Source organism: Hemitrygon akajei, chromosome 12 (genome assembly GCF_048418815.1).
Source record: "Hemitrygon akajei chromosome 12, sHemAka1.3, whole genome shotgun sequence".
NCBI lineage: Eukaryota > Metazoa > Chordata > Chondrichthyes > Myliobatiformes > Dasyatidae > Hemitrygon > Hemitrygon akajei.
This window is the reverse complement of record NC_133135.1, coordinates 27,060,308-27,087,552: the sequence shown is the minus strand read 5'-3', so window position 1 is coordinate 27,087,552 and position 27,245 is coordinate 27,060,308. Positions and strand designations below refer to the sequence as shown.

The 27,245-nt window shown below is 40.4% G+C and overlaps 1 protein-coding gene across 4 annotated transcripts in view; it reads right to left on the bottom strand.

Moving 5' to 3' along the window:
• Positions 1–2,414: 2,414 nt before the first annotated feature.
• Positions 2,415–27,245, bottom strand: part of palmda (palmdelphin a) — a 123,873-nt gene continuing 99,042 nt past the window's right edge. For all 4 annotated transcript variants that reach the window (XM_073062755.1, XM_073062754.1, XM_073062752.1 and 1 more), the window contains exons 5-9: positions 18,297–18,411; positions 13,513–13,537; positions 13,296–13,415; positions 10,332–11,447; positions 2,415–2,812 (exon numbers count right to left, since the gene is read on the bottom strand). In XM_073062755.1, coding sequence (XP_072918856.1) covers positions 2,766–2,812; positions 10,332–11,447; positions 13,296–13,415; positions 13,513–13,537; positions 18,297–18,411 — 1,423 coding nt within the window. In that variant the 3' untranslated portion in view covers positions 2,415–2,765. The remainder of the gene's footprint in view (positions 2,813–10,331; positions 11,448–13,295; positions 13,416–13,512; positions 13,538–18,296; positions 18,412–27,245) is intronic.

Sequence of the window (27,245 nt, the reverse complement as noted above, 5' to 3'; positions counted from 1 at the left end):
ATTGACTCTAACATCTTCCCAACCACTGAGGTCAGGCTACCCATCACTTTTGAACAGGTCATACCTCACTTAGAAGAGATCCCAATTATCCAAGAACCTGAAGCCGTGCCCCCTGCACCAGCTTCTCAGCCACACATTTATCTGCTGAATTATCCTGTCTTTACCCTCACTGGCGTGAGGCACAGGCAACAATCCTGAAATCAGTACCCAGGAGGTCCTGCTTCTCAGCTTTCTACGTAGCTCTCTAATTTCTCTTTTCAGGACCTCATTGCTTTTCCTTCCTATGTCATTGGTACCAATGTGTACCAAGACATCTGGCTGCTCCCCCTCCCTCTCCAAAATGTTGAGGACGCAATCTGAGACATCTCTGACATCCCTGGGAGGCAACATACCATCTGGGTGCCCTATTCACGTCCACAGAATCTCTTGTCTGTTCCCCTCACTATCGAGTCCTCTATCACTACTGCTCCCTTCTTCTCTCTCTTTTCCTTCTGCACTATGGACCCATGATCAGTGCCTGTAACCTGGTCGCCGTGGTATTTCCCTGGGAGGTCATCCACCACAGAAGTATCCAAAGCGGTATACTTGTTTTTGAGGGGAATGGCCACAGGGGTGCTCTGCTCTAACTGCTTATTTCCATTTCTCCTGACGGTCACCCAGCTTCTCGCCTCCTGCGATTTCGGGGTGACTACTTCCCTGTAACTTTGACCAATTATATCTCGCTCTCCCGTACAAGCCGAAGGTCATCCAGTTGCTGCTCCAGATCCCTAACACGGTCTTCAAGGAGCTGCAGCCGGATGCACTTCCCGCAGATGGAGTCCTCCAGGAGACTCTGGGTCTCCCAGTTCTCCAACATCTGGCACGAAGAGCACACCACAGCCATTTAAATGGCACAGTAAGAGAGGGGAGAAAACCAAAAAGGAAACCTTATCAGACACTTTACACAGAACCGATGCCTCTTCTGAGCCCAAGCCTGTCGATTCTACCCTTACCACTGGCCTACTCCCAAAAGTGGCTGCTCCTCTTATCCCCTCTGTAATCTTATTTCATTCGTAGAGCTCTGTTGACATTGCTGATATTTCGGGAATCATGTACAAGGACTCCCAGGTCCTTTTGCACGCAGTTTAAAAAAAAAAAATTCTCTCCATTTAAGAATAGTCAACACTTTTATTTCTTCTACCAAAGTGCATGGCCCTACACTTCCTGACACTATTCCATCTGCCATTTCTTTGCCCATTCTCATAATCTGTCTAAATCCTTCTGTATGTAGCCTCTCTACTTTCTCAAAACTACCTGCCCTTCAACCTATCTTCATATCATCTACAAGCTTTGCACCAAAGCCTTCAATTCCATCATCCAAACCACTGACATATAATGGTAAAAGAATCCGTCCCAACACAGATCCCTGTGGAACTACTAGTCACCGGCAGCCAGGCAAAAAAGGCTCCCTTTATTCCCACTCTTTGCCTCCTGCCAATACACCACTGCTTTATCCTTGCTAGAATATTTCCTGTAATGCCATGGGCTCGTAGCTTGTTAGGCAGCCTCGTGTGGCACCTTGTCAAAGGCTTTCTGAAGGTCCAAGTACGCAACATCAACCAATTCTCTTTTGCCTATCCTGCTTGTTATTTTTTCAAAGAATTCTTACAGATTTGTCAGGGAAGATTTTCCATTGAGGAAATCACGCTGACTACAGTCTATTTTATCATGTGCCTCCAAGTACCCTGAAACCTCATCCTTAACAATCGACTCCAATGTCTTCCCAACCACTGAGGTCAGACTAACTGGCCTATCCTTTCTTCTGCCTCTCTCCCTTCTTGAAGAGTGGAGTGACATTTGTAATTTTCCAGTTTTCCAGAACCATTACAGAATCTAGTGCTTCCTGAAAGATCATTACTTATCCATAGCTCTTCAGCCACCTCTTTCAGAACTCTAGGGTTTATTCCATCTCATCCAGGTGACTTATCGACCTTTCAGTTTCCAAACAGCCTCCTTTCTAGTTATGGTAATTTCACACACATCATGCCCCCTGACACCTGGAACTTCTACCATACTGCTAGTGTCTTTCACAGGGAAGACTGATGCAATACACTTATTCAGTTCATCTGCTATTTCATTATCCCTCATCGCTACCTCTCCAGCATCATTTTCCAGTGGTCTGATATCACCACTCACCTCTCCTGACACTTTTCTTCTTAGAAAAAAGGTCAGCTGTTTACTCTATCCCAGAGATGTTGCCTGACCTGCTGAATTTCTCCAGCATTTTGTGTGTGTGTTTTGCTCAGGAAAAGTATATTGTTGATTCATAATGCAGTTCCAAATAGAAATTGATTCAGTTACAAGAATCTAACTACAGTAACACAATTTAGAAACTATGAATCCATCATAATTTGGAAAAAAGTGCACAGGGCAGATAATTTGCCAGGAATATTTTATTATTTAAGAACACAGAGAACCAAAGTAAAAAGCAGTTCCAAAGATTAACAACAACTGAACATTATTTTGCAATGGCTAATTGAATCAATTCTTGGTTTCTTATAGAATATAGAATACATACATACTGTAACAGTTATATTTGGGTAAATGATAGCTATAACAAATGCAGTGGATATCACAATTTGAATGCATACATATTGTGGATGAATAGTAGCAGTACAACTTTGATGCATGTTCATTTTAACTTGCCTGTCCTGTAATTAAGTTTCAATACCTCCTGTAATTCCAGGTAGAAGCAATGGCCATTGTTATGGATGTATCGCTCCACTTTACATCAGCACTTTTTTACCTAGCCTGTCCATTTTAGTTTCTAAGGCTGTTGATTGAAGAGGAAACAAAGATGATTACTGTTACTTATCATTCCAGGAAATGTTTTACACTTAGCTAAATTTTGAAACTTAATGGCATAAGAAAAAATATACATACCACAGTATTATGCTGAAGCCTTAAGCACATGATTAGTTGTGAGAAGCTGCCATGCACTTAGAGCAGAGAAAGGATATGTGCAAAAGTATTAGCGTATTAGATTAGTGAAGACTGAAGTCCCTGTTGTAACAGAGAATATTAACAGATTCTAAGTTCCTGTCGATTCAATATATTCTGTAAATAAGATCTTCAATTCATACTTTACATTAATTTTGAAATGCTCCAGGTTAAATATCACTCAACACAATATCAATAATATTACCACTTTCATTGAAATGCTACTGAAACAAACATGCAATCCAAAATGTTGTCCATTGGAATGTGTCTGCCTTTGTCAGTCAAAATGTAATGATATAGTATATATTGGAAAGGCAGAGTAATCTTATGCTGGGCTGAACTGGTATTTGTAAGCCTCTGCCAGTAACTATTAGACAAGGTATATATTTTGAAGCCAAGATGGTATGTGACAGGCAACTGCAAAATCTAACGATAGTTAATTAAATAATTTTGAATTTGACAAGAAAAATATAGAAACATTTTTGCTTCACTAACATCATTCTGGGAAGGTTATAGGCTGACCTTACCTGGTTTAGCCCAAACGTGACTCCTGACTTACAGTAATCAGATTGATTCAGAACTACTCTCCAAGTATCGAAATACATTTACTATCACTTATTTACAATAACATTTTCTTGAATATTTAAAGTCAGAAAACAATTAAAGAATTTTCAACTTATTGCAATAACTTAAATAATTGTATTTTGTATTTGTCCGCTTAAAGGCAAATGGGAAAAGCAAAGGATTCAGTATTTACCAGTGAAAAGGGCCTTAGCAATTGTGGGGATGACTTACAGCGGACCGAAACACTTGAGCATATAGACATTAAGAAAGAGGATGTGCTAGAGCTGTTAAAAGGTACTAAGTTAGGTAAGTCGCTGGGACTGGACGAGAGATACTCTACAGTGGGAAGCGAGAGAGGAGATTGCTGAGCCTCTGGTGATGATCTTTAGGGATGGAGAAGTACCAGAGGATTGGAAGGTTGCAAATGTTGTTCCCTTGTTTAAGAAAGGGTGTAGAGATAACCCAGGAAATTATAGAACAATGAGTCTTACTTCGGTGGTGGGCAAATTGTTGGAGAAGATCCTGAGAGACAGGATTTATGAGCATTTGGAAAGATATAATCCAGTTAGGATATTCAGCATGGCTATGTGCCTTATGAGCTTAATTGAATTCTTTGAGGAGGAAACAAAACACACTGATGAAAGCAGAGCAGTGGATGTAGTGTATATGGATTTCAGTAAGGCATTTAATAAGGTTCCTCATGCAAGGCTCATTCAGAAAGTAAGGAGGCATGGGATCCAAGGAGACGTTGCTTTGTGAATCGAGAATTGGCTTGCACACAGAAGGCAAAGGGTGGTTGTAGATGGTTCGAATTCTGCGTGGAGGACAGTGACCAGTGGTGTTCTGCAGGGATCTGTTCTGGGACCCCTCCTCTTTGTGATTTTTATAAATGACCTGGAGGAGGAAGTAGAAGGCTGGGTTAATAAGTTTGCTGATGACACAAAAGTTGGGGGTGTTGTGGATAGTCTGGAGGGTTGTCAGGAGTTACAGCGGGACATCGGTGGGATGCAGAACTGGGCTGCGAATTGACAGGTGGACTTCAACCCAGATAAATGCGAAGTGGTTCATTTTGGTAGGTCCAATTTGAAGCCAGAACATAATATTAATGATAATACTCATGGCAGTGTGGAGGATCAGGGAGATCTTGGGGTCCGTGTCCATAGGACACTCTTAGCTGCTGCGCAGGTTGACAGTGTTGTTCAGAAGGCGTATGGCATGATCGCCTTCATCAACTTTGGGATTGAGTTCAAGAGCTGTGAGGTAATGTTAAAGCTTTATAAGACCTCAGTTAGACCCCACTTGGAGTACTGTGTTCAATTCTGGTCACCTCACTACAGGGAGGATGTGGATAGTATAGTGAGAGTGCAGAGGAGATTTACAAGGATGTTGCCTGGAATGGCGATCATGCCTTATGAGAATAAGTTGAGTGAACTCGGCCGTTTCTCCTTGGAGCTATGGAGGATGAGAGGTGACCTGATAGAGGTGTATAAGATGAAGAGCGGCATTGATTGTGTGGATAGCCAGAGGCTTTTTTCCAGGGCTGAAATGGCTAACATGAGGGGGCATAGTTTTAAAGTGCCTGGAAGTAGGAACTCGGGGGATGTCAGGGGTAAGTGTGTGGAATGCACTGCCAGCGACAGTGGTAGAGGCAGATACAATAGGGTCTTTTAAGAGACTTATAGACAGGTACATGGAGCTTAGAAAAATAGAGGGCTATGCAGTAGGGTAATTCTAGGCAATTCCTAGAGTAGATTACATGGTTGGTACAACATTGTGGACCGAAGGGCTTGCAATGTGCTGTAGATGTCTATGATTCTATGAATAAGAGTTATTACTTGATACAAATAATATTAGTTATCAAAAGTTATATGCTATTCTCTATTCATAAAGCTTACAAATAACATTTAAGTTATTGTGGAGAGGGATATCGCTTACTGCATTTTCAGCTTAATGCAGAGAGGCTTCTTCATTATGATTATATTTGCAACAGATTATAAACTGAACTTGTATCTTTGCACTAAGTTCTTTTTAATAATGGAAAGTGAGGTTATTTTCCAGGCAAACAGTGAAAACATTTAACCTAACATTCAGACTGAATAAAGAAAAAGGAAGAATACTTGCATATTTTTAAAGTTTATAGCATACTTGTATTTAATCATTATCACTGTCAACTGTAAATAGGGACATTTTAGTTTATTAAAGGAAGTATTGTGAGATACAATTGTCCATTTAAAGCAGTACTTGTAAACTTAGTGAATTGACTTGCAGCTGAAAAGGGAGTTTCATATCTTTTGCTAAAGTCATTCTACAACCTGCATTAATATTTTACATAAAAGCATATATTTTAGAAAGCTTAGGTATTAGAAGAGAGAATTATTAATGTGGACTGGATATAATGTATGTTAAATAGAGCATAGGATATATAACATTAAAACACAGTAAGGCCCTTCAGTCCACAAGGTTGTACTGACCTTTAATGAACTCTAAGATCAATCTAACTCTTCTTTTTTGCATCACTGCCCCTAATTTTATATCATCTATGTACCTATCTAAGACTTACTTAAATCTCCTTACTGCAACTGTATACAGATCTTACTGTATCTGCTTTTACCTCCATCCCTGGCAGGGCATTTCATGGACCAACTACTCTTCCCTGATATCCCCCCTCTACTTTCCTCCAATCACCTTAAAACTATGCCACCTTGTATTAACCATTTCTGCCCTTGAAAAAGGGCTCTCGCTGTCCAGTCTATCTATGCCTCTGATCATCTTGTCTATTTCTATCAGGTCACCTCTCATCCTCTTTCATTATATATAATGTAATTATATTATAATAAAATCTGTGTTTGTCGCTTTACATTTAATGCTGCTAAATGAGTTGGTAAATTACAAATTTTACACATATTGTTATATTTGCTCACACATGTACTTGGGATTCCCTGATTTCATCATCTTGCTAAGGTTCATGGATCAGTGGAATCAGAATTTTGCGCAATACTGGTGCTGGTTAATGTTCAAAGAGTTCAGTATTTGTTGTTGTGGTTAGCTGTACGTACATCAGATGTGCACACAATATTTTTTTATGACACACTGTCTTATCTCGGCAAAATGTAAGTTCTAAGTTCCTTTATGTCTAACTGGAGCACACTTTTAGGCCACTGCTAAAGGAAAAGAGGTTAAGTATGAAAGCAAGGTAACTAACCTTCCATGTCCAGCTAATGGGAACAGTGGCAAAGGCTCAAAGAAATAATCAATCAAACATACAAGCATTTGGAAAGGCTCCTACATTCTCTCCTAGCATCTCATTTCATAAGCCATCCTGAAGACACTCATCCCACAAATTAATGAAGAGCTGGGACATTTAATCCTGAGACTACACCCCCACCAGCCAGCCCCTCAGAGTTTCCGATCAGCAACTGACCTGGAGCTTGTGCATGAATGCAGTGCATTAGAATTACCCAATACTTCTGCAGCTCAAGAGTATTCTGCGCTCTAGATTAGTACAGGGCTTTATTTCCAATATATATATTTATTTGTTGGGATACAGCATGAAATAGGCCCTTCCAGCCCTTGGAGACGTGTCCAGCAATCCCCACAATTAAACCCTAGCTGAATCACAGAACAATTTACAATGACTATTTAACCTACTAGCCAGTATGTCTTTGGACTGTGGGAGGAAACTGGAGCACCCGGAGGAAACCCACATGGTCATGGGGAGAACGTACATATTCCTTACAGGCAGCGTTGGGAATTGAACCCATGTCACTGGTTCTGTAAAACATTGTGCTAACCACAATGCTACTGTGCCACACTTATCACCATTCTTTATCATAAATAATATTGCTTAATGGATGAAGATCATATTAAAATAATAAATAGAAATAAACTATTGATAATAATCAACTAGCAAACACGAGGAAATCTGCAGATGCTGGAAATTCAAACAATACACACAAAATGCAGGCCAGGCAGCATCTATAAGGAGAAGTATATCCATGAGGAGAAGCACTGTTGACGTTTCGGGCCGAGACCCTTCGAGGGGTCTTGGCCCGAAACGTCGACAGTGCTTCTCCTTATAGATGCTGCCTGGCCTGCTGTGTTTCACCAGCATTTTGTGTGTGTTGATAATAATCAACTGATTTGTTATGTATAGTAATGATGCATCTTGTATTCCTTTCATAGAAAATAATCAGAAATATAAAGTAAATATGAAATCATAACAAAAGCAACTTCTTGAAAGCAACTTTAAATTATTTAAACATTGCAGTCCAAAAGCACTAATAATTAGGAATATTTCCCAGGCAGTTAATTGTCTTACGCATCAAAAGTATAATACAGTCATTAGTTATTTATGTTGCATCAGATATTTGTGGAGGTATGTCAATGCTGCAGAACATTTTTGTTTATACAACTGTCAATAATTACAAAAAGAATAGGAATAAGTTAAATGAAGAAATGTTTATTTACAGAAAGATGATTACATGAAAATTTATTTTACAAGGTAATAACGTTAGTGGTATGTTCAAACTACAGATCTACAGCATTATAACAGAATCAGGTGTACAAAAGTAGAAAAGCAAAAGGAGATTATTTGTATAGTTTGCATTTGATTTGCTGTTTGTCAGTGATTGTATTAATTTCAGAGATACTTTCAGAGTGATGAATTCTGTAGTAAAATGTTGATTGAAAGCAGCATATCTTCAGGATTATAGAATTAAGATTTTATTGTTTCAAGTTATAATTGGGATATATATTCAACACTGGATCACATTCCATGAAAGACAGGGATCAAGTTTTATCTGTACTTTAACTCTGTTGAATCCTAGCATCGACTAACAAAAAATCTATCACCTAGTCTTATCAAGTTCAATTTACCCATTCTTAACAGCATTGCAATCAAGAAAGCTCCAAATTTTTGCTATCCCCTGTGCAAATAACTGCTTGCTGACATATTTGTCATAGGGTCGCATGGTCATGCAGGCCCTTTGGCCCATCATTTCGATGCTAATCATTAAGTATTTATACTAATGCCATTTATCAGCACTGATTCAGTTCTCCACCTTAGCAGTTCATTGTGGGTTATCTCCATCTATCACCCCATCAAACAGTGTATTCTAGGTTCTAACCACACACTTTCTGGGGGAGAAAAAGTCTTCCTTAGATTTCCTTTTATCCCTTATCCTAAACCTATGCCATCAAGATGTGCATTCTGTGCAATGGGGAGCAGCTTTCATATCCATGATCCTCATAATTTTGTGTATGTATACAGATCTCCCTGCAAACTCTTCCACTCCATGGAAAACAAAACCCAGCCCATTCAGTTTCTCCTCGAAACTGAATCCTCTCAGGCAACAACCTCTGAGTCCTTAATAATGCAATGCTGTAATTCCTAAAGCGTGATGGCTAGAAATGTACACAGTACTCCATTGTGGCCTAACAATGCTACTGTAACTTCCCTGTTCCTACATTCTATGCCTCAGTCAATGAAGGAAATATCCCTCTGCCTCATTCACTACCTTACCTACCTGTGCTGACATCTGTACAGATAACATCATGTATAATTTGGTCTCCTTTCCTTCTGGAAAAGACTGATTGCAGAGAGAGTGAAGCGAAAATTCACCAGACTGGTTCCTGAGTTATCAGACATGTCTTACATGATGTTATTGAGCAGTCCTGAGATCTAATCTCCAGAATTTGAAAGGTTGAGATATGTCCTCATTGAAGCACAGAAAATATTTTGAGGGCTTGACATAAGGTAGATGCAGGTTGGATGTTACCCCAGGATACCGAGTCTAGAATTAGCATTAAGTGACAGGGTATTCAGGAGTGAAATCAGTAAAGATTTCATCATTCATTGGGAGATGCATATTTGAAATTCTTTATACTAGAGGAGTATGGAAGCTCAGACATTGATTACTTTAAAATAAAGATTGTAGATTTCTAGATATTAGGAAGATGGGAAGGAAAACGATGTCTGAGGTAGAAGATCTTGTGTTTGTGGTAATGGAATAATGTGCATGTGTATGCATATCAGTGCACGCACGCGCACACACACACACACACACACACACACACACACACACACACACACACACACACACACACACACACACACACACACACACACACACACACACACACACACACACACACACACGTCACACACGTCACACTCTTCATACTCATACACACAACACACAGCCGCACAAAAGGCTGTTTGAAAGTAGATGGTGTTTGCAAGTTCAAGAGGGAATTTCTTAGAAATTTGCAAAGCAAGTGATTAAGAAGTCCTGGAAAATGCTGTAGTATAGATTGTTCTTCAAATGTTGGGAAAAGTGATGATAGACTTTTCTGTCCCTGTAAATTCTGATGTGCTCAGTGTAAAGCAGGGCTTCCCTTCTTTTTATGCCATGGAGCCTTGCCATTAACCAAGGGGTCCGTGAATTCCAGGTTGGGAGCCCCTGGTGTAAAGCATGAAATATATCAGGAAGGTATGATTCCTGCTCAGATTTTGCTGAAATGGGCACTGTGGTGTCTGTGCCAATTGATAAGGTTTCTCATGCACAGTTAGGTTTTAATTACTTTCTTTGCCTTAAAGCTTGTTAGTGGATGAGTGGCATAACACTAAAGAAAATAATAACCAGCAGTTTTACATTCAGGATACATGTTGTCCATTCTGCACAAGATTAACCCATTAGTAACAGCAAGAAAGGCTTTCCATTTCAGATATAACTTAGTAACTTGTCACATAATAGAACAACAACGACACTTCTGTTTGTTATTTGTACCTGACACTGTGGAGTCACTGTAGATTCCGTCTTTATCCACCTGGTCACCAGAGTAATTTCTGTAGGGAGAATGATTATTATCTCGGCCTGAGATCAAAATGGATTTCCTTGGGAGGGAGTTATTCCCTGCAGATAGAGTTATAGCAGCATATGATGTTTTATGTATCTCATTCGCAGTTGAAAGAGGAACGGGATGGAATACAGGATTAGTGAGGTTATTTGCTTGATGTGCATTCACCTCATCATCATCATCATCATCATCATCACTGATCATGACCAGTTCTGCTCGGATCGCTCCTTCAAACCCTAAAACTTTGCTGGTTTCATTTTCGTCATCGACATTGTGGTAGCCCATGAAGACCATAGTAACTGGTTCCTCAGTGTCAATGGTAGAAGGTGAGGAATGGCAAACGTTAAACCCACTGTCTAAATTTTCAGACGTAGTAGAAGCTCTGCCGTCATGATTGAGTTCAGAATTGACAAACACGGCCTTGCGGTAATTGTCCCTGGGTGGGTGACAAGGAAGCTGCACTGAATTCAGCTCATTTTCAGGTAATGGCGACTCATAACTTTGTCGACTCTGGCTTCGTGTGGAACTCGGAGACCAGCAATTAGATATTGGGCAGGATAAGGAAGTAGTAGGAGTGACCATTGCCTGTTGATAACTGGGCAAATTCCTTTCCAGATCTGTGTCACCATCATTGGTTCGATAAACTTGAGCCTTCACTGGATCATGCCTCTCAATTCCTTCACTTTCAGTCATGTTTTCTTGAATCCTCGGCTCAGAGTCCATCTGCTCATTGATAAACATTTTAGGATAGTGGGAGCTGCTGTAGGAACTTGAGTAAACTGGGGCATGACAAGCCACAGGAATAGTCGCCTGTTTCTCACCAGCCTTTTGTAACAATGCTTCCACCTCCTCATGAGTCATGTCATTGACACCATTCTGAATCAGTCCTCCATCACTATGCAAAGCATATACTGATTTTGCCCTATCTTCATAAACCTTCACACCCTTGTTTTGGATTTCATCGATCATCACTGGTACAGTCGATAGAACGGTGCTTTCTCCAGTCTTCATATCCTTTTGGACATTGATTTCCACTGCAAACAAAGCTATTCAGAAAATATTTATAAAGGTTAGCAAAAACTTTTTCCTTAATCATCACAGGATCAATTCTTACTGTTATAAAAAAGTTGTTTCTTGACTGACTAATAATCAAAAGGATTTCTCATTGTTTTGGAAGAAATGTGTGCATTCTTTCTATTACTGGGCTTTGTTACTGACTTTCCTTATTTCCCATCTCTTTGGTGAAACATATTTATATTTAACAGGTTTACTGAAAAATACTGTTATTGTGTAACATATGAGAAAGTAAGTGAAAAATGAATTGAAGAAATTTCCAAAAATGAAACAGAAGAGATAGATGCAGGAGTAGGACAGATGGCCTGTCAAACCTCCTGCGCCGTTCAGTACGATTCTGTCTGAACTGGCTGTGGACTCAGCTATACTACCTTACTTTTCCCCATAACCCATAATACCCCTGGTATGCAAAACTCTAACTAACTCTTTCATAAATATATTTAGTGAAGTAGCCTCTATTGTTCACTGAGCAGAGAGTTCCATAGATTCGCTACTCTCTGGGGAAAGCAGTTTCTCCTCATCTCCATCTTAAACCTATCCCCCCAAATCCTGAGGCTATGTCCTCGCGTTCTAGTTTCACTTACCAGTAGAGCTAGCTTTCCTGACTCTATCTTATTTATCTCTTTCATTTTGTCATATGTTACTCTAAGATCTTCTCTCATTCATCTGAATTCCAGCAGGTAGAGTCCCAGGCAACTCAATTTCTCTTCCTAGGTTAACCCTCATCTCCAGAAACAACTTCAGAAAATCTGCCAGTCTGGCACAGTGTAAGTCGTAACCAGAGTTCCACTGTAACTAAAGGTGCTGGTTCTCATCGGATGGCAATCTGTATCAGGTCATTGAATCCAACAGCATGAAAGCAAGTTTTTCCAGCCGAACAGACCACACCGACTATTAAGTAGCACTAACACCACTACCATCCCATTTTAGTCTTTACGCAGTCCTATTAACTCCCTCCCCAGAAGAATAGAAAAACATCTTTATGCGAGAGGGTCAGCTGAATGCTGCTACCCAGAGTGCTCCAGCTTGTAGCATGCAGTTACAGTCAACAACTAGCAAGGTGAATGGTCTTAATTGTAAAGGGGATCTTGTGCAAAAGTAAGAAAATCTAGCTTTAACTATACAGGATATTTGTGAAATCATTGAAGGAGCACCATAACAATTTTGCCTCTTTGGTGAGAGGGATATACTCACTCTATCTCTATATTTATTTACTTAGAAAAATAGTGTGGAACAGACCCTTCTGGCATACTGGGCCCAGCAACCCACTGATCTAACCCTAGCCTAATCACAGGACAATTTAAATGACCAATTAACCTATGAAGCAGTATGTCTTTGGAATGTGTGAAGAAACAGGAGAAAAGCCTTTAAAAGTCTTGTTAAATGAAGTGGAATTAAGTTTTTAAATCACATCCTGTTACAGTTGAACAAATTCTCAAGCCGTGGAAGATTAAATTTGTCCAGACAGATTGTGATTGAATAATGTTTAAACATATACATTTTTAAAAATTAGTATTTTTAAAAACTCATATTTTATATTTTATGATGTTTCTCTGCATATATGATCCAACTTTTATTTTGTTCTCTATTATATGCATTGGGTATTTTTTCATGCTTCCTGATATTCTCCTTATAAGAATTCTTTAGCCCAATTATGCATTTAGCTTTCTCCAGGTTGCTGCTGGATGGCACAGAGTTTGATTCGGTGTTAATGAGCAGAAAAGTTCCTTGAAGATCAGCAAAGATCCTGGTTTTCATTGCTGCCCATAAGATTTGAGCCTTTGGGAAGAAATGAAAGGTACCCAATCACATGAACCTACCTGCTTTGGACCCTCCTGAGTCTTGTGTTTCAAATTCTGGACTTGATTTTCTCTGCTTTACCTGAGACTGATATTGTTTTGCAGGGTTTGAAAACTCCGAGCGTACAAACTTTACCTGATCTATGAACAGGGACACAATAGTCATCAATATAATGCAGACATTTACAGAACATAATTGAAAATTACTATGAAGCAAATAATAACATTGTTTTCTTACTTCGATCACTCTCGGCCTGTGCTGCCTGTAAAGAGATAATAAAAATAAATTTTTATAAGAATTGATTGTGTTCCTGGAAAAAAAACCGATCTTATATTAAATACAAGCCTTACTATATTGCATTGACCTTATTAAGAATTCATTTTTAAAAACTTTGTAAGAGAAATACTTAACTTGTTAATGAATGACAAGTTCTTGGATCTCAATTCCCTCACTTGCAGACGCGAGTAAGTTTGGATTGACAACAACATCTCCTCCACAATCTCCATCAACACTGGTGCACCACAAGGCTGTGTGCTTACCGCCTGCTCTATTCGCTTCACACTTATCAAGCACAGCTCTAATGCCATATTCAAGTTTGTTGATGACACCAGTGTCGTAGGTGGTGATGAATTACCATATGTATGAGGGAGATTGAAAATCTGACTGAGTGGTGCCATGAGAATAATGTCTTACTCAATGTTAGCAAGACAAAGGAGCTGATTATTGACTTCAGGAGAACAAACCAGAGCTCCATAAACCAGTCCTCATTGGAGGATCAGAGGTGGAGAGGGTCAGCAACTCTACTTTCCTCGGTGTTGTTATTTCTGAGGACCTGTTCTGGGCCCAGGACGTAAGTGTAATTTTGAAGAAATATTGACAAAGCATCTATTTCCTTAGGAGTTTGCCGAGATCCAGCATGACATCTAAAACTTTGACAAATATCTATTGATGTGTAGAGGGGAGTATATTGGCTGATTATGTCACAGCCTGATATGGAAACACTAATTCCCTTAAATGGAAAAACCTACAAGTAGTAGTAGCCCTGGCCCAGTCCATCACAGGTAAAGCCCTCCCCACCTTTGAGCACATCTACATGAAACGCTGTCACAGGAAGCAGCTTCCATCATCAGAGACATGCTCTCTTCTTGATGCTTCCATCAGGAAGGAGGTACAGCAGCTTCAGGACTCTCACTATCATGTTCAGGGACAGTTCATTATCACTCAACCATCAAGCTCTTGAACCAGAGGGGTACGGTCTTTCATTGATTCTGTTATGATCATTATTCCACAGATTTATTGAGTATGCTCACAAATGAGTCTCAGTGGTATATATGGTGACATATATGTATTTCAATAATAAATTTACTTTAGCTTTGAAGTCTGAAGCCTGAAGACTGGGAACTGGAAACTGAAGGCCTGTCCTGGACTTAAAGGGATTTTCCAAGTGTGTGGGCGGGTAGGAGGAAGGAAAGAGTCTTATTTTGCTGTTGTTGTTTGGGTGCTTGTCGTGTTCTGTTTTGATGTTTCTGCTGAGCATTGTGAGTATGATACGTTAAGCCGGAATCAGAGGTGACTCTTGCAGGCTGCCACCAGCAAGTCCTTAGGTATGTTGATTGTTAATGCAAATGGTACATTTCACTGTACGTTTCCATGTACATGTGAACAATAAACTCTGAATCGGAGTTCGAAAGAACTGTAGAATATGAGATAGTAGTCCTTTGAATGACATTTAAACGAGCATTTCAGTTATATATTCATAGAATGACTTCTATTTCCCAACACTTACTGACAGTCAGCAACCACTCATATATCCCAAAATATGAGCTAAAATATTCTAGTTTCTAAGTAGCATGCTTACATTTGGGATGAGGATGATTGTGGGAAGTATAAAAGTCTATTCTATTTAATAATATGTTGGTTACTAAACATTTACTTTATAGATGGGCTACCAATAAGGAGTGAACCAGGTATGATTTGTGGAGGGCTATTTCAAGGGTGAAGAGACAATTTCAAATGAGGCTGGAGGTGACTTCAGATGTACAACAACTCTAGCAGAATTTGCAAGACATTCAAGCAAAACCCAATAGCATGAATGCCTCACCACCAGATGAAATCAATGCCTTCTATGCCTGCTTTGAAAAGGAGAATACCACTACAGCTGTGAAGATCCCTGCTGCATCTGATGGCAATGTGTGTCTCAGAGGCCGATGTTAGACTGTTTTTAAAGAGAGTGAACCCTCGCAAGGCGGAAGTTCCCAATGAAGTACCTGGAAAAGCTCTGAAAACCTGTGTCAACCAACTGGCAGGGGCATTCAAGGACATTTCCAACCTCTCACTGCTACGGGCGGAAGTTCCCACTTGCTTCAAAAAGGCAACAATTATGTCAGTGCCTAAGAATAATGTGGGCTGCTTTAATGACTATCACCCGGTAGCACTCACATCTACAGTGATGAAATGCTTTGAGAGGTTGGTCATGACTAGACTGAACTCCTGTCTCAGCAAGGACCTGGACCAATTGCAATTTGCCTTTCGCCACAATAGTTCTATGGCAGATGTATTCTCAATGGCTGTGCACACGGCTTTAGACCACCTGGACAACACAAACACCTACATCACGATGCTGTTCATCGACTATAGCTCAGCATTTAATACCATCATTGCCACAGCCTTGATTGAGACGTTGCAGAACCTGGGCCTCTGTACCTCACTCTACAATTGGATCCTCGACTTCCTAACTGGAAGACCACAATCTGTGCGGATTGGTGATAACATATCCTCTTTGCTGATAATCAACACTGGTGCACTGAAACCGACTATGTTTAGCCCACTGCTCTACTCGCTATATACAGATGATTGTGTAGCTAGGCATAGCTCAAATACCATCTATAAATTTGCTGATGATGCAACCATTGTTGGTGACAAGGGGGCGTACAGGAGCGAGATATGCCAACTCGTGGAATGGTGCCACAGCAACAACCTGGCACTCAACGTCAGTAAGACAAAAAAGTTGATTGTGGACTTCAGGAAGGGTAATGAAAGAACACATACCAATTCTCACAGAGGGATTAGAAGTGGAGAGAGTGAGCAGCTTCAAACTCCAGGGTGTCAAGATCTCTGAGGATCTAACCTGGTCCTGACATATTGATGCAGTTATAAAGAAGGCAAGACAGTGACTATACTGTACTTCATTAGGAGTTTGAAGAAATTTAGTATGTCGACTCAAAAACTTCTATAGATTTACTGAAGAGAGCATTCTGACAGGCTGCATCACTGTCTGGTATGGAGGGGCTACTGCACAGGACTGAATGAAGCTGCAGAGGGTTGTAAATTTAGTCGGCACCATCGTGGATACTATCCTACAAGGTACCCAGGACAACTTCAAGGAGCAGTGTCTCAGAAAGGCAGCGTCCATTATTAAGGACACCTGGCACCCAGGGCATGCCCTTTTCTCACTGTTACCATCAGGTAGGAGATACAGAAGCCTGAAGGCACACACTCAGCTTCTTCCCCTCTGCCATCTGATTCCTAAATGGACATTGAACCCTTGGACACTACGTCACTTTTTAAATATATATTATTTCTGTTTTTTTGCATGATTTTTAAAAATTTATTCAATATACGTATACTCTAATTTATTTATTAATAATAATAATAATAATAATAATTATTATTATTATTATTTTATTTAGTTTTTTTCATCTAGATGATGTATTGCATTGAACTGCTGCTGCTAAGTTAACAAATTTCACGACACATGCCGGTGATAATAAACCTGATTCTGATCCAGGAATGCAACTGATCATTGTACCTCCTTGTAGCATTTAAAATTAATAGCTTGAAAGTTCTTTTACAGATTCCACATAAACAGCAATAAATTGAGAAACACAGTAATTGACTTCTCATAGTAAAGTCAGCCAAGCCTACAAGAGAATTTAGCTCTTCGTTCTTCGTTAAATATTTGTGCAAGGTTGTTAAAATCATACGGTGCTGTATCAGGCAACTTAATGTTGCATCCAATTACAACACCAGTGATTGAAGTAACACACAAGAAATCCTGGAGGAACGCTGCAGCTCAATCAACATCTATGGAGAGGTATGAACAGTTGGCGTTTCAGGCCAAGACCTCATCAGTACTGGAGTGGAAGGGGAAAGAAGCCAGAACAGAAGGTTTCGGAGTTGGTGGGGGCAAGGAGTAAAAGCTGTAAGGGTGATCAGTGAAGCCAGATGGATGAAAATAGGGGGGGGGGGGGAGGAATGAAGTGAGAAGCTGTGAGGTGGTAGTTGGAAAAGTTAAAGGGCTGGAGAAGAAGGAACCCGATAGGAGAAGAGAGTGGACCATGGGAGAAAGGGACGGAAGAAGGGCATAGTGGGAGGTGATAGGCAGGTGAGGAGATGAGAAGGGGTAAAAGGGGGGCCAGAATGGGGAATGGGAAAAGACAGAAAGGGGGGGGTAGAAATTACTAGAAATTAGAGAAATCAATGTACATGCCATCAGGTTGGGGACTACCTAGCACTTCCTGTACACTTCATTGACTCAATCTGGATAACTTGCTCAATTTGGGGTGGATTTTAGCCTACTATTTTTTGACGACGTATAGTACATAAGACACAAAATTCCAAATGTTATATTATAGGAAGAAAAACAATCATTGCAAGCAATGTTCAGTTTGAGCTTGTCTTTGAATATGTGCAATTGTTCTTTAAGAAGGTTTATTGTTTCTCTTTAACTGATCAGTGTAAATTGAAAAACCCTAGATTCTACAGACTGCTTAAAACACCTTTTTACTCTCTGGTAAGTTTGGCTCCTTGAAATAGGATTACCTCCCTGGAAACTGTTCAGAAGTTTAAGACTAATTGAGGTAGTGAACGGGCAATCAAACAAGTAGCATGTGTGCAACACTTTTATACGTTCAACATGTGCAAACAATTTGAAGGCAAAATTATGTTGTATTATCCTCCAGTAACAACATATTAGAACTATTAATGTATCATGAATTAATGAATTACACTGAATAACTTACCTTAATTATATCTGCTGTCGATCTTTCTGTTGCTTTCAGTTTTTTCAGTAACAGTTGTTCGTTAGATGAAATTTGGGCTTCTTGGTTTTCAAGAGTTTTTATTTCTTCTTTGAGCCTGTAAATAACACTTAACTTTAGAAAGTGGGAATTCGACTCAGGTGTACAATCGGAAAGCAATTTCAATTTCAGCGTTTAAGAGAAACTCGGATGGGAGAGGGATGGAGGGCAACGGTCTGGGTGCAGGTTGATGGAAATTGGCAGTTTAAATGGTTCAGCATCGACTAGCTGAGCCGAATGGCCTGTTTCTGTGCCATAGCTTTCTGCGATAATGTAAATATCACATAGGACATGCTTTTAAGGTGAGAAGGGAAAGTTTAAAGGAGATGTGAAGGGCACATTACCTTGTTTTACACTGTTATTGGTAAGTGTTCTGGGTGGTTTACTGGGGTACTGGTGGAGTCAGATATGATTGTGGCATTTCAGTGGCTGTTAGACACATGAAATGCAGGGAATGGCAGAATATGGGTTCTGTATAGGCTGAAAAGATTTGTCTCATTGTTCTCTGTTCTATGCTGGTGATAATTTGTACATTTGCTGCATTGTAACCTTCAGTTAAGTGTATATGCTTTCATTTGGCACATATCAACAGAGGAAGGTCACATTTGCACTCCATAGAAATTTGCTGTGAACTCAGTTCTCAAAGCATAAGTTTTTACACAATAAGTCTATTAACTGGTAGTTAAATTTTTCATCTTTACCTTTGTAGTCTAATAAGCATGCTGGGGATATTAATGAAAGGGCTTTGTCTTTATTGTACTTATCCTCTGTAGTCTATATCATAGGTGATGATAGTTTGAGAGGTTGCATATTATGTCATACATATACTACGCTACAATGTGTTTATTTCCATGTAATCTGCACAATCATAAATATCTCATAGCAAAGTAAAGGTAAAGACAAGGAAAAGGGGATGGGAAATGGAGAAGGTGAGTGGGGGTGGGGGGCATTAGCAGAGCTTTGAGAAATTGATGTTCATACCATCAGCTTGGAGGCTACCCAAATGGAATATAAGGCGTTGTTCCTCCAACTTAAGTGTGGCCTCAGCACGACAGTGGAGGAGGCCATGGATGTACATATCAGAATGGAATGGGAATGGGAAGTGGAATTAAAATGGGTGGCTATTGGGAGATCCGCTTGTTCCAGCAGATGGAGTGTAGGTGCTTGGTGAAGCAGTCTCCCAATCTACATTGGGTCTCACTGATGTATAGGAGGCCACACCAGGTTCACCAAATACAGTACATGACTGCAACAGACTCACAGGTGGAGTGTCGCCTCATCTGAACTGACTGTTAGGGTCCTGGATGGTAGTGAGGGAGGAAGTGTAGGGGCTGGTATAGCACTTGTTCTGCTTACAAGGATAAGTGCCAGGAGGGAGATCAGTGGGGAGGGACGAGTGGACAAGGGAGCTGCATAGGGAGTGATTCCAGTGGAAAGCAGAAAGTGCGTGTGTGGGGGGGGGGGGGGCTGTGGTGGGATTCCATTGAAGGTAATGGAAGTTTTGGAGACTTATATGCTGGATGTGGAGGCTGGTGGGGTGGTAGGTGAGGTCAAGAGGAAACCTATCCCTGATAAGGTGGCAGGAGGATGGGTTAAGAGCAGACGTGCATAAAATGGAAGAGATGCGGTTGAGGACAGAGTTGATGGTGGAGGAAGAGAAGCCCCTTTCATTGAAAAAGGAGGACATCTCCTTTGTTCTAGAGTGAAAAGCCTCATCCTGAGTGCAGAGTTAAGAGAAGGGGATGACATTTTAACGAGTAGCAGGTGGGATGAGGTATAGTCCAGGTAGCTGTGAGAGTTCGTGGGTTTGTAATAGACATCGGTGGATAAGTTGCCTCTGGAGACAGAGACAGTGACATCGAGAAAGAGAAGGGAGGTGGAGGAAATGGACCAGGTGAATTTGAGGGCAGGGTGGAAGTTGGAGGCAAAGTGGATGAAGTCAATGAGTTCAGCAAAACAGAGGATGATGGCTTGAACTGTGATGACAGATAGCTTAGCTAGCAGATGAAGTCAGGTGCTAATACAGTCCATTGTATCTCTGGATCCACATTTCATTTCATTCATGTCTCTTATATTTGTTTCTAATCTTGGATGTGATTCTGGAACTGCTGGAGCCTGTGATTTGCAGTTTGGAGATTGTTTGGGTGTTCCAGGGGGATTCTGGGAGACAGAGGCAGAGGCAGTATATACTGGCTCTCCTAATTTCATTCTTAAACTCCACCCTACTAGCTTTATAATTTTCTAGATCTCTATCATTACCTAATTTTTTGAAGCTTTCATAAGCTTCTTGACCAGATTTTCAACAGCCTTTGTACAGCATGGTCCTTGTACCCTACCATCCTTTTCCTGTCTCATTGGAACGTACCTATGCAGAAGGCCACGCATATATCTGCTGAACATTTACCACATTTCTGCTGTACATTTGCCTGAGAACATCTGCTCCCAATTTATGCTTCCAAGTTCCTGCTTGATAGCCTCATATTTCCACTTACTCCAATTGAATGTTTTCCTGACTTGTCTGCTCCTGTCCCTCTCCAATGCTCTGGTAAAGGAGCTAGAATCGTGATCACTATCTCCAAAATGCTTTTCCACTGAGAGACCTGACACTTGATCAGGTTCATTTCCCAATACCGGATCAAGTACAGCCTCTCTTCCTGTAGGCTCTCCTGAACACACCTAGCAAGCTCCACCCCATCTAAACCTTTTGCTCCAGGGAGATACCAATCAATATTGGGGAAATTAAAATCTCTCATCACAACAACCCTTTTATTACTGCACCGTTCCAGAATCTGTCTCCCTATCTGCGCTTTGATGTCCCTGTAACTATTGGGTAGTCTATGAAAAACACCCAGTAGAGTTATGGACCCCTTCCTGTTTCTAACTTCCACCCTTAGAGACTCAGTAGAAAATCCCTCCATGACTTCCCCCTTTTCTGCAGCCGTGACACTATCTCTGATCAGCAGAGCCACGCTTCCACCTATTTTGCCTCCCTCCTTGTCCTTTCTGAAACATCTAAAGCCTGGACTCAAGTAACCATTCCTGCCCCTGAGCCATCCAAGTCTCTGTAATGGCCACAACATCATAGCTCCAAGTACTGATCTACGCTCTAAGCTCATCCGCTTTGTTCATGATACTTCTTGCATTAAAATAGACATATGTCAAACTATCAGTCTGAGGGTGTTCCTTCTGTATCACCTGCCTATCCTCCCTCTTGTACTGTCTGCAAGCTTTCTCTATCTATGAGCCAACCGCCCCTTTCCTCCATCTCTTCAGTTCGGTTCCCACCCCTCATCAATTCTAGTTTAAACTCTCCCCAATAGCCTTAGCAAACCTCCCTGCCAAGATATTGGTTCCCCTCAGATTCAAGTGCAACTCGTCCTTTTTGTACAGGCCATGCTTGCCCCAAAAGATGTCCCAATGATCCAGAAATTGGAATCCCTGTCCCCTGCTCCAATCCCTCAGCCACACATTTATCCTCCGCCTTACTGTATTCCTATACTCACTGTCACGTGGCAGAGGTAGTAATCCTGAGATTACTACCCTTGCAGTCCTGCTTCTCAGCTTCTTTCCTAACTCCTTGTAGTCTGATTTCAGGGCCTCTTCCGTTTTCCTACCTATTCCATTGGTACCAAAATGAACCATGACCTCTGGCTGTTCACCTTTCCACTTCAGGATATCATGGACACGATCAGAAACATCCTGGACCCTGGCAGCTGGGAGGAAACTGCCATTCATGTTTCTTTCCTGCATCCACAGAATTGCCTGTCTGACCCCCTAACTATAGAGTCCCCTATCACTGCTGCCATCCTCTTCCTTTCCCTGCCCTTCTGAGTCACAAGGCCAGACTCTGTGCCAGAGGCGCGACCACTGTTGCTTCCCCCAGGTATGTCTCCACCCCCAACAGTACTCAAACAGAAGTACTTACTGTTAAGCAGGACAGCCACAGGGGTACTCTCTAGTATCTGCCTCTTGTCCTTCCCTCTCCTGACCGTTACGCGGGGCCCGGGTGTGACTACTTGCCTCCTCTCCATAACCTCCTCACTTTCTGTGACCAGACAAAGGTCTTTGAACTGCATCTCCAGTTCCCTAACCTGGTCCCTAAGGAGCTGCAGCTCAACACACCTGATGCAGATGTGGCCATCTGGGAGGCTGGGAGTCTATTATTCTAATCTCTTTATTATATTTACATTCCATAAATGAGTACAGGTTAGTTGGTCACATGGGTGTAATTGGTGTGCATAAGGTCGTTGGGTTGGAAGGGCCTGTTACAGTATTGTTTCTCTATAGACCATTCTCCTTATAATTATCTACTTAATCCCTCCCATGTACAGCTCCCTCTCTCTCTCTCTTACAATCCTTTATAAATTCCATTGCTTGTCCAATTTTATATGACTGGAGACATTATATATTAAAAGAATCAAACAGTTCATCTGATTCAGATGAATCAAATCTCTACACTTTTAAGTGCTTAAGGTAATACACAACTAAACGCGAGTAAAAATACATCTAATGGCTTTGTATGTCATCATCAGCATTACAGGACTTGCAATTATTGCAACAAATTAAAACTAATTTATAAATTACTTCAAAGAGGCATGCCTGAAATTTTGCTATAAATTAAAAATAATTACGTTTTTAGGCATTGAACCAGGTTTCAACTTCTTACAATAGACAGCCAGAAAGATTGGCGTACTGGTGATACTGAATTTTTGTACTATGATTGTCACGTTGTGACATTATTCTTGCATTTATTCCTAGAGTAGCATGTTGAATTCTCAATCTGCATTCCTAGCAATTGTGTCAAGTGTAGAGATTCATAGCAGACTGCACGTAGTGATAATGCTCAAGCTAATGAGAGTTGCTAGGGATCATACAGTTATAAGTGGCTATGACTGAATTTATTGACATAATTAGAATATAACTATCTGTTATGCACTGCTCTTTTCTAGAGAAACTGTTTTGCTTTTAGAGAGCAAAATTTTCCATGGTTTCTATTTCCTTCCTGCTTTACGTAAATTAACTAGTTTGTGGTGAATTATATTCCCTGCCCCAGCTCCAATTCATTGGCTGATTCATTATTGTCAATGCTCTGTTCATATAAATACCCCTAAACTATTCCATTTTCCCTAAACTGCACAAATACCATCCCTACTTTAGAGCCAGGATGTTAAAGGGCACCAGAGAGTCATTTTGAATAACTGATGAGACTTTTCCCCTCACCGTGTGGAAGGGGTATACCTGTACCTCATTCGTTCTATGTGTTGCACAATAGTTGCTTGAGTATGGTTATTTTCTGGAGTATTTAGTGATGTTAACTTCTCCCAGCTGCACTGATAACTCTTCCAGTTCCTCTAAATTTAGAAAGGAACATGTATCCCTCGTGAATGGAAGTGCTAAGGATCACGTCAATTCATTTATGATTGATCTGAAATGTTCACCAGTTCTTTCTTCAATTGCATTGCAGCATTTTCAATTTTTATTAACTGGTATTTGCACTCCAAAGTCAATGTTGTTTTACGTCAAGAAGGACTGGAAATGACTCTGAGGCAATTGATTTTTGAATAGTCATTGAGCTCAGCAGAATGAGCCATTTAAGCAATTAGAAAATTCTGATTTCATCACACATTCTTTCAAATGACCCTCAACCACTTCCCACAGGTCACAGTGATACACTGGGAAATGTTACTAGTGATCTATTAAAATGCTTGCCTTCTGAATTGTGCTGAATCTAATGCAATAGGTAATGCATTCTTAACATAGCTCTACTAGTCGACTTTACAGACAAACTGCTCAGAATGTGAGAGATTTTTTTTGGGAGATATGAAATAGTGAGATTGTAAACCTTGTTGAAAAATAGTTACTATTTGCTGCTTCTAGGACAAATACAGATGAGTTCTTTTGGAATACATTTGTAGAAAGTAGCCCTTGGATGCTATGGTTCCAATCTCATTAATATGGATGTAGAGAGAGTCAAGTAGGCTACCCCCATGTATGTTGCAGAAGCATTCCACTGGCTGCAAAATGAGCAATGTCAATATACTTCGTTCTTTCAAGTAAACATATTTCAGTGTATGAATTCTAAAAGTTGACCACTATTGAACCTGAAATGCTTTAATGAATAGTCTTACACTGCTTTTCTGTGGTTTAATATTATTGAATGATGTTGGCAGTTCACTTCATAGTATTAAGACAGGAGATTCTGCTGGAAATCCTGAGTAGCACACACAGAATGCTGGGGGAACTCAGCAGGTCGGGCAACATCGATGGAGAGGAATAAAGAGCTGAAATTTCAGGTCAAGACCCTTCATCAAGAGTAGACACCTCATAGCATTAATGTTTCAGCTACTAGTGGTGAATTTTGATATGTAGTCTTGTTGATAATTATAATTACTCCTAATCTAGTGTGTTGCAGTAGAATTAGGGGAGGTTATAAGCATATGAGAGAGAGTAGGACGTGAGTAAGGAGTGGAACCTGCTTCAAAAGTACAACAGTTATACCAGTGGCCAAGAAGACTAGGCTGAGCTACTTCAATGGCTATCATCTAGTAGTACTCACATCTGTGGTGATGGTGCTTTAAAAGGCGAGTTATGGCTTGAATGAACTCCTGCCTCAGCAAGGACCTGGACCCACTGCAATTTGCATATCACTACAATAGGTCAATGGGCAGGCTTTTCTACGTAGTCTGGACAATACAAATACCTATGTCAGGATGTTGTTTATTGACTACAGCTCAGTATTTAATGGCCGTGGTGCCTCAAAAATTTAGCGTCCATCATTAAGGACCCTGATCATCCAGCTCATGCTCTCTTCTCATTGCTACCATCAGGAAGGAGGTACAGGAGCTTGAAGACACACACTCAATGATTCAGGTACAGCTTCTTCCTCTCTGCCATCCAGTTTCTGAAAGGGCACTGAACCAATGTATGTGACCTCAATACTTTTTATTTCTTTTTTTTAATGCACTACTTATTTAAGTTAACTATTTAGTATATATATTCATACTGTAATTCAGTTTTTTTCTATTATTATGTATTACATTGTACTGTTGTTGCAAAATTAACAGATTTCACGACATATGCCAGTAATATTAACCCTGATTCTGATTTTGAAATGATAGGATTGATCTGAGAGCTAGTGTGGACTCAATGGGCTGAATGTTCTCCTTCCATATTGCAAGAAAATATGAAAAATACATTTAAATATTTTCACAAAATGCTTTAAAATGACCCTGATAAGTCAATTGAAAGAACTTTATATTTTACTCAAATTTTAAATGTTTATAGTATATTAGACATAAACTTAACTATCAGAATCTTGAATGAGAGGGGTAACTTAACTCGCCTCGTTATTGAACTGTTCCCACAACCTGTGGACTCACTTTCAAGAATTCTTCATCTCATATTCCGATTTATTGCTTATTTATTTTTTTATTATTATTTTTATTATTTTTCTCTTTTATATTTGCTTTTTTTGTCTTTTGTGCGTTGGCTGTTTGGCCATTCTATTGTGTGCAGTCTTTAATTGATTCTATTGTTTCTTGGACTTACCATGTATGCCTGCAAGAAAAGAAATCTCAGGTTTGTATATGGTGATATATAGTCCTTTGATAATAAATTTACTTTGAACTCATGCAACAGAACAGAATTAAATTAATTTATTTCTACTACAACACAGGATGCGAATAACCTCAACACAGTATGGTATTTTATTCAATGAACATTAAATCCAAAATTATTAGTCATGATTAGATTCTGATTTAATTTAAATGCTGGGCTGATGATTCCATGTCTTCAGGGTAAACAGCTTGTTGTTGGCTGCTTTGCAGTTCTTGCGAAGTGCACTAGTGCCATACAGTGGTAGAAAGAATGTTTAGTGCTAACCTACTGTTTGTGCTATGGGCTAGAAATCGTTCACGCTGGGAAAGGCAGACTGAATGCAGTGCACAGTGGCTCAGCTTGTGTTGAATTAGTTATTAATCTACTTGGTACTAATGCAAGAAGCCCACCCACCAATCAAAAAATCCTTTGTTTACATGGCATTATACCTTCCGCGTTTAATGCAATGAAAGCCCTTTCCTCTGCACGCTGTAGAGTAAGGGCAAGGTCATGCGGAAGGTGGTGAAGAGAAGCTCAAGGATGAGGAAGTAGAGAGTGATACCGTGGGTGTGTGGGTAAGGGTAATGGTGAGACAATGTGTGAAAACTGAAGCTGAGTGGAAGTCAGGTGTCAGGGTCAGAGAGAGGTGCGTGAAGCTGTTCAGTTGGTTTAGGGGAGGCTGGGGGCAAGAAGGAGCCAGGGCAATTTTTTTCACTGAAAGGCAGGCTCCCAGGCTACAATGCATGGACAGGAGAATGGCTAGGCTCCCTGAAGGTAACCTCATGTTCATTTAGAAAGCTGCTGCCATACAAATTCACGTGGGAGTGAATCCTGTGGAGGTGGCATCCGGTGGCATATTGTAACTTACTGCATGCCACTCTGCACATGCACAATTGCCTCTGTGCATGAGCACATCAGCAAACCCAGAAGAAACTCCCTAAGCTCGAGTTTGATGTACTATGTTGGTGATGGGTGAATGCAATTGGTTTTCTGATGAAGTTGCACCTGAAATCTGCAGAAATGTTATATGCTACAACAGCCTACAGTTGGAAGATAGTCAGAAAACATCAACCTGCATGAATGCCATTGCTCTGATAGCTACTTAACAAGCACTGCACTGTAAAAGATTTTATAAAGGGAGAAGCGATTTGACTCCTTTGCCTGAAGGTAATGCAGTTATCAATCTCACAGCATGGCAAACCACAATGTAGAACAAAGTAATTAAAAACAGATTGCTAAGATGGCCTCAGAGACTGCTGGAGACATTTTACAAACTTCTGCTCGAAGAAATCGTGC